The 8745-nt window shown below is 44.8% G+C and overlaps 1 protein-coding gene across 8 annotated transcripts in view; it reads right to left on the bottom strand.

Moving 5' to 3' along the window:
- Positions 1 to 3305: 3305 nt before the first annotated feature.
- CUL1 (cullin 1) overlaps positions 3306 to 8745 on the bottom strand; it is a 50786-nt gene continuing 45346 nt past the window's right edge. For all 8 annotated transcript variants that reach the window (XM_015854941.3, XM_015854943.3, XM_085539967.1 and 5 more), the window contains 2 exons: positions 8157 to 8270; positions 3306 to 3962 (listed from right to left, as the gene is read on the bottom strand). In XM_015854941.3, the coding sequence (XP_015710427.1) occupies positions 3882 to 3962; positions 8157 to 8270 (195 nt within the window). In that variant the 3' untranslated portion in view covers positions 3306 to 3881. The remainder of the gene's footprint in view (positions 3963 to 8156; positions 8271 to 8745) is intronic.

Genomic DNA, 8745 nt, shown 5'->3' with positions numbered 1-8745 from the left:
CTTCTGTTTTTATTGTTATTCCACTACTGCTCTGCCTTATCAGTCCTAACGTGGATGGATTAGTAGATGGATATAAGAATGGACATACATGCACTTACCCCACTCACACTTTTTAAGTGGGAGGGAGGCTGGGAGGGTTGGAAGGTACCTCCAGATATCATCGAGTCCAACCCCCCTGCCAAAGCAGGTAGGCATCCAGGCGGGTCTTGAATATCGCCAGAGAAGGAGACTCCACTACCCCCTGGGCAGCCTGTTCCAGTGCTCTGTCACGCTCACTGTAAAGTTCTTGTGCACATTTGTGTGGAACTTCCTATGCTCCAGTTTCTGGCCGTTTCCCCTTGTCCTGTCTCCACACACTGCTGAAAAGAGTCTGGACTCTCCACTTTGCCCGCTGCACCTCAGATATTTATAGATCTGGATCAGGTCTCCTCTCAGTCTTCTTTTCTCAAGGCTAAACAGACCCAGTTCACTTAGCTTTTCTTCATAGAAAGATGGGAGATGCTCCAGGCCCTTCAACATCTTTGTGGCCCTCTGCTGGACTCTTTCCAAAAAATCCGTGTACTAGGGAGCCCAGAACTGGACACAGTACTCCATATGAGGCCTTACCAGGGCAGAGTAGAGGAGGAAGATTACCTCCCTTGACCTGCTGGCCACACTTTTTAATGTACTTGAGGATGCAATTGGCCACCAAGACACCCAGGTCCCTCTCCGCAGAGCTCCTCTCCAGCAGGTCATCCCCCATTTATCTCACGTGTATGGTGGACACACCATTGTGATAAGATGGTCAATCAACATATATATGTATAGCAACACTCATATTTTGTTCTCATTGTGAGTAGTATTTAGGAGGACTTTAGGAGCACACAGTTTTCTGTTCAGTTAAATGAATCATAGAATCACAAGGTTGGAAAGGACCTACAAGATCATCTAGTCCAACTGTCCTCCCTTTACCATACCTACAGAAAACCAGTAAACCATATATCCTAGCTCCCTGTCCAGACGCCTCTTGAACACTGCCAGAGATGGCAACTCCACCACCTCCCTGGGCAGCCATTCCAATGCCTGACCACTCTCTGAGAGAAAAAGTTTCTTCTTATGACTAGTCTAAACCTCACCTGATACAATTTGTGGCCATTTCCTTGGGACCTGTTTGTTGCCTGGGAGAACAGGCCAAGCCCCTCCTCATCACAGCCCGCCTTCAGGAAGCTGTAGAGTGCAATGAGGTCTCCCCTGAGCCTCCTCTTCTCCAGGCTAAACAATCCCAGCTCCCTGAGCCGTTCCTCATAAGACTTGTGCTCCAGACCCCTCACCAGTTTTGTTGCCCTTCTCTGGACATGTCCCAAGGCCTCGATGTTTTTCGTGTAGTGAGAAACCCAAAACTGAACATAGTACTCAAGATGTGACCTCACCAAAGCTGAGTACAGGGGGATGATTTACCTCTCTAATCCTGCTGGCCAGGCTATTTCTTACACAGGCCAGGATGCTGTTGGTCTCCTTGGCCACCCAGGCACACTGTTGTCTCATATTCAAGCCAGCATCAACCAACACCCCCAGGTCCCTTTCCTATTCACAGTCATCCAGCCACTCAGCCCCAAGCCTATAGTGCTGCATGGGGTTATTGTGGCCAAAGTGCAGGACCCAGCACTTGGCCTTGTTGAACCTCATCCCATTCACCTCAGCCCAGCAATCCAGCCTATGCAGATCCCTCCGGAGGGCTTCTCTACCCTCAGGCAGATCAACACCACCTCCCAACTTGGTGTCATCTGCAAACTTACTGAGGGTACACTCAATCCCCTCATCTAGGTAATCAATGGAGATGTTAAACAAGGTGGGCCCTAGTACTGACCCCTGGGGGACACCACTTGTAATGGGTCACCAGCTGGACTTAACTCTATTAACCACTACCCGCTGGACACGACTCTAGCCAGTTCCTTACCCAAAGGATATCTGTCTAAGCCACAGGTAGCCAGATTCCTCAGGAGAATACTGTGGGAAACTGTGTCAAAGGCTTTGCTGAAGTCTAGGTAGACTACATGGGCAGCCTTGACCTTTTTCAAGGCAGCAGTTAGGGAATCATCATAAAGGCTGGGAAAGATTTCCAGTATTGTCCAGTTCAACGATCCACCTACTGCTAATACTGCCCACTAAGCCATGTCCTTAAGTACCACACCTACACATTCCTCAAGCAACTCCAGGGACAGTGATTCAACTGCCTCACAGGGCAGCCTGTTCCAGTGCCTGACCACTCCTTAAGAGAAGTTGTTCCTAATATCCAACCTGACCCTTAAGGCCACTCGCTCTAGTCCGATCACTAGTTAAGCAGAAGAGGCTAACCACATGCACACCTTTCAGGGAGTTCTAGAAAGCAACAATCCTGAAGTTCCTCCTCAGAAGAAACTAAATGATCCTACTTCCCTCAGCTGCTCCCATGAAGACTTGTGTTTCAGACCCTTCACCAGCTCTGCTGCCTTATTTGTGTAGTGATGGGTCCAAAACTGAACATACCATGAGTGCTGAGTACAAGATGATCACCCCCCTGGTCCTGCTAGCTACACTATTTCTGATAAGAGTGAGGATGTTATTGGGCCTTCTCAGCCCTCTGGGCACAATACTTGCTCACATTCAACTGAACATTGATCAGCACCCCCAGATCATTTTCCTTCAGCCTTCCCAGCCACCCTGCCCCCAGCCTGTAGGCGCTGTCTGGGGTTGCTGTGACTTAAATGCAGGATCCAATACTCTGTCTTGCTGAACTTCATCCCATTGGCCTCAGCTCATCTATCCAGATGCCTCTGTCGGGCTTTCTGATCCAAAAGCAGAGGACCATTTAACAACTATTTCTTGTTCTTACAGCGGGTGTACTAGATTCTCTCATCCAGATCACAAATAAGGATATTAAACTGGATCTAATACTTAAGGAACACCACTTGCGACCAGGCCCCAGACAGAATTAACTCCAGTCACCAAAATTCTTTGTGCCCAGCCCTCCAGCTACTTCTTTATGCTGCAACACACATACCTGCCCAAGCTCTGGGCTGCCAGCTTTTCCAGGAGAAGACTGTGGAAGACTGCAACATGATGTATTAAAAAAGGTCAAATTTCAGCTGACCAAGGATGTCAGCATATATTTCACCTATTTCCTATTTCTGCTGTCTCTTGTGAAGCACAATTTTCATTTTCGAAACACATTTCCTCTTAAAAAGAAAGAACATTTATGTTTGGTTACAGATAGAAGTTAATTTCTTCAGAGAACCGTGTACTTTAAATCACTGGAAAACAAGGGAAAGAAGGAAAAGCAAAACAAATTTCTGTAGCTTTCATAACCATTATTATACCTTTTATTTACATTTAGAAATCATAAAACTTAATAAAACCAAATGCAACTTGTACAGAAATCTTTTAACTTTTTTTTTTGTTTTTTTTGTTTTTTAATTTTTATTTATCACACATTAAAAAATGAAACACACTATACAAATGGTTTTTCCATAGCAGATTACACATGGGTCCACTCAGACTTGCTCTCAAAGTGCTGCCAACATTTGTAAGTTCTGCCAGTGATGGCAGCTGTTTATCATATAGCCAATGTATTGATTTAAATGCAGTAGCATGCAACCCTTAAATGAAAAGGGTCAGATTCCTCTCTGTTCTTAAATTAGGTTAAATGGCATTGGTGTCCATATTTACATACTTGAAATGTATCAATCCTGAGCAGTTCTGATGTAAATCTGAGACTGGCTGATGGGGAGTCCTGGTCTCAGTTATTAAAAAGGGAGGTCCAAATGGCAGCAGTGTGGCTGCTATGAAGTTCTGTTGCTTTCATTCTTTCCATCACATACCTATTTGCCGAGTGTCACACAGTCAGAAAATTGCTAATAAAAACATTAAGCCAAGTAACTGTAGGTGTCCTTCTCACCATCGACACGTTCCAAGTACTCTTTCTCAATCAAGATATCAATGCATTTCTGTGGGGAGAAACAAAGGTAAGTGGAGAGATGCTGGCAGAAGGCTTCTGGTTGCTACAAGCTTTGAACAATTCTGGCCATTGGACACATGCCAAGTAGAGGATGGCAGTAGGCTACAAGCACAAATGAAGGCAATTCACCTTCCTGTTTCTGACCACAGCCAAAAAAGAAGACTCTCCACTGAACTGAATTATGCTTACTTGATGCTATACCATGGTAGCTACTTGGAGAGCACTTGACTATTGTACTCACTAATAAGTAACTTGGTAGTAAGACTACATCTGTTTAACTTTTTATTTGCTGAGTGTTTACTAAAGATTGCTACCATAGTAATTAGTTGCCTAGAACAACTTGTCTGTATGCATCTCTTTCAGCATCAGTGTCTGGTTTTGTAATGGCTCTGCACTGACTGTTCCTTGCTCCATCTGTCCTTCTGGGATGGAAAAAAACATTTGTGACAATGCTAAACCAACCAATCATGAAACCACAATTAAATATAATCCCCAGCCCCCACCATTTTTATTCTTGAGGAGATTAGGAAGTTAATACATAAACCAGGCCAGCAAGAGGTGGAACTTGCACAGCTATGAGAGCAAGCAGGTAAGCATGGAGTAGGGGCTGGCACTGATGCAATATCTCAACAGTTTGAGAAACTGTAAAAGAAATCTAAATTATTCTGCTCAAAATATTTAAAATTTAAAAATATTTATATTCCCGGCCCCACACAGGACAACCCCCCCAAAAAATCAGACCATACGTCTGAGAGCACTGTCCAGATACTTCTTGAACTCTGGAAAGCTCAGTGCTGTGACCACTTCTCTGGTGAGGCTGTTCCAGTGCCTGACCACCCTTTTGGTGAAGAAACTTAACCTGAGACCCAACCTGAATTTCCCATCAGAACTTCATGCTGTTCTTCAGGTTCTATTGCTGGTCACCAGAGAGGCAACCAGCACCTCTCCCGCTACTTCCCTTTGTGAGGAAGCTGTAGGTCATGATGAGGTCTCCCCTCGGTCTCTTCTTATCTAGATTTAACAAACCTTCAGCCCCTCCTCAAACAGCTTCCTGTCTAGACCCATCAAAATTTTGCAGCCCTCATTTGGGCACTTTCTAACAGTTTTATGTCCTTTTTATACTGTGACGCCCAAAGCTGAACCCAGTAATCAAGGTGAGGCTGCAGCAGTGCAGTACAGTGCAGGACAAATTACTTCCCTCAACTGGCCAGCAGTTGTCGCACTTGATGCACCCCAGTATCTGGTTGGCCTTCCCGGCTGCCTGGGCACACTGTTTGACTTGCTGTCAACCAAGGCCCTCAAAACCCACTCAACAGGGCTGCCCTCCAGCATCTCAGGGTTGCCCCTTCTTAGGTGCAGAATCCAGTACTTGCTCTTACTAAACTTCATGCAGTAGGTGGCTACCCAGCTACCTATTTTTCTCTCTCCACCCTCAGAGGAAACAGCTTCTTCCAATTTAGTACCATCAGCAAACTTGCTCAAAACACGTTCTTGTTCTACATCCAAGTCATTTATGTAAACATTAAAGAGACCTGGCCCTAAAATGGAGCCCTGGAGAGCTCCACTTGTTATCTTTTGTCACTGATGTAATCCCCTTTGGGCCTAACCTGCCAACCAATGGCTCACACATCACATTGTTTTTGTCTATCTGTATGCTAGCAGTGTCCTTTGAACAGAAGGATACTGTTGAGAAACAGTATGAAAACCTTTACTGAAATCTAAAACGATAACATCAACTGGCTTTGTTAACCAGATAGGCGACCTTGTCATAAAAGCAGATTAAGTTAGTTGAACAGGACCTTTCCCTCATGAACTTATGTTGGCTGTGACCAATGATGACATGGTTCTTCATGTGTTTTTCTTTAAGTCCCAGCATAATTTTACCAGTCACTGAAGTGAGACCAACAGGCCTAAAATTATCAGAATCCTCATTCTTGCTATTCTTGAGAACCGGAACATTTGCCAGCTTCTAGTCAACTGAGACCTCCCCAGATTCATGAGACTGTTGGAAAATAACTGAGACAGGTCTCGTGATGGTATCAGCCAGTACCCTGTGATGAATCCCATCAGGTACAATAGACTTACATGCATCCATGAAGAGCAGAAAACCCCACACAACTTTCAGCAAAAAATCATTCCCATAGTCACAGACCTTCAGCCTAAGTGGGGCACGTGGAATGCCTGAGCTCACCATTAGTGTTGAAGACAGAGGTCAAGACTGCATCCAACTATGCCACATTTGTAAGGTGACCATTTTCAACAAAATAACACTCCTCCTGGTTCTCCCCTTTTGCTGGTAACATATTTAGTTAGTATTTGCAAGCCTCAACTTGTAACCAAGCTTCCACCACATTAATTTTCTCTCTGTCCCTGTCCCTACAGCATCCCTGTAATATTCTCATGTTACCTGACCCTCGCTTTTAGTGATAATACACTTTCTTTTCCTGCCTAAGGTTCTCTAGAAGAACAGCCCTGTTCAGCCAAGCTGAAATCGATGAGCAGTAAAGAACCCCAATGCCTTCAAAAGCAGTTTCCTAGGGGACTTTACTATTTACCTGAGCTGCCTGAAATCTGCTCTCCCCATACCCACAGTTGAAGTTTTGGTGGCAACTTTCCTCCAGTCACCAAGGATTTAAAATTCAATCACTTCATGGTTACTAAGACAAAAATGGTCACCAAGTACCACTCGACTCATTAGATTTTCTCTGTTCACAAGCAACATATCTAGGAGGCCATCTTTATTCATAAGATCCTGTACCAGGTAACTGTTATCAAGCGCTTTAGGAACCGCCTGGACCTGTTTGTATTATGTGTGGTGTTCTCAGTTAATTCCTGAGAAACTGAAGTCCCCCATTAGGGACGAGGACAGTTGATCTAGAGGTTTCTCTTAGTACTGTAAAGAATAATTCATTGGTGTTGTCATACTGGCTGGGTAGTCTACAGCAAACTCCCACAATGACATCTCTTTTATTTGCTTGTCCCTTAATCCTGACCCAGAGGCAGTCAACCACATCATTCCCAAATGACAGCTCTGTACAGTCTTTTCCCTTCATTACAAAAATACCACCTCATCACCTCACTCACCCTGCTTGTCTCTTCTGAAGAGCTTCTAACTGTCCAAAGAATACCCATCACAAGACTCTTCCCACCAGATTTCACTTATGCCAATGATGTCGTAGCTCTGGGGCAGAGCCAAGACTTCCAGCACTTCCTGCTTGTTCCTCATGCTGAATGCCAGTAGTGTAGATGCATTTCAGATGTGCTTCATGGTACCCAGAACCTCATGAAGCAGAATTACGGATCTTATTAGCATGCAGTACACTCTGAGTGGCAGTGCCATGACATTTCATAGTTTAATCACCAGTAGGCTTGGCCTTCTTCTCACACAGGAAAGAATCATTTGCAGAAAAAGCCTTTTTGTTTTGTTTTGTTTTTTAAATGCAGTTGTCATGATATGCGGAGTAGGCTGATGTGCCCTACATGACCCCTCCAACTCAGATGCACTTTTATCCACACAGTCATTTGCTTGTCCCTAATGTGTAAGGGCATCTGGGAAAGTGAGGTAGATGTGGAAGGAAACTTGCTTCCATTCCCCCCATCTCTTAGATCTGCTCCTTTCTTCCTGGTGTGGGAGGGCAAAGTAGCCCTTATTTCTTACATTGAGTGGCTGATGAGTCTGTTTCAGGAGCGACAGAGCGCAGAGTCTGTTGCATCTCTTTTTCTGACTTCCTGATGCTCCTCAGCCTGACCATATCCTCCCAAAGCCCTACCAACAGGCTAAGCATCTCTTTAACGTGGGTGCTTTTTCCACAGGTGTACTCACTGCTACCAACAGCCACTGGCTGAGGACTTTGCCACACCCTGTGCCTGAGACCTGGATGGCCATGTGTTCCTTCAGGAGTTCCATTTGTGTGGCCACGTTGCTTCCTCTGGCTCGAGGCCACATGAGACACAGACAACATGACTTTCTTCTGGATGGATGCCATGGTGGAGCTCTTCACAAGCAGATTACAGCCACTATTGGAAACCATAGTGGCAACACCCTCCCACACAAACTGCCAAGCCAACTGCCATGCCATGCCTTTGAAGATGTCTTTTTTGCTTTCCTTTTTTAATTCAGAAAGCTATATTTAATCCTACTCAACACCAGGAACATAGGGTTAGAGCAATCATTCTCACATACCTTAATTACTGGAACTCGTGGCTTGAACCTTGAGGACAGCTGTGTTAACACTTCTCCAAGTAGTTGCTGGTGTTTTAGAACCTTCCTCATTTTCATAATTCTTACAATAGCAGCCTGCACAGCAAAGTCAGAAAGAGAAGCTTAGAAGCTTTTCCTGCATAAAGCCAATTTATTTCTCCAGTGATCACATCTACTACCACAGTAGCACTGTAAAAATAACTTCAGCAGGAGGTGGGGATACACTTATCTACTGCGGGAAAAGGCAATGGCAGATAACCAGCTCTAACCTACCTAAAAAAGGGTGATGGTCACAAGCAAAGAAAGATTTGCTTACCCATTCCAAAGATCAGGGCTAACAAAATCCTCCAAAAGGAGGAATCTCCAAGTAGACATCATTCCCTTTTGGCAGCCAGCCCTTAAATGAGGCTTAGGGTGGGGTGGAACCTGAATTGCTTTCACCTCTACTCCCAGGGCTGGCTGTGTCCCTTCACTAAGGGTACAATCAGGCCTTGAATTAGCAGTTCCTGTACAACTACAGAGCGCCAACTATTCACATTGATTTTTAGAACTCAGACTTTACATAGAATAC

The sequence above is a fragment of the Coturnix japonica genome, chromosome 2 (genome assembly GCF_054131305.1).
Source record: "Coturnix japonica strain WE chromosome 2, WE-NBRP24, whole genome shotgun sequence".
In the NCBI taxonomy this organism is placed as follows: domain Eukaryota; kingdom Metazoa; phylum Chordata; class Aves; order Galliformes; family Phasianidae; genus Coturnix; species Coturnix japonica.
Note: the sequence above shows the minus strand (reverse complement) of the source record. Positions and strands in the feature narration are given on the sequence as shown.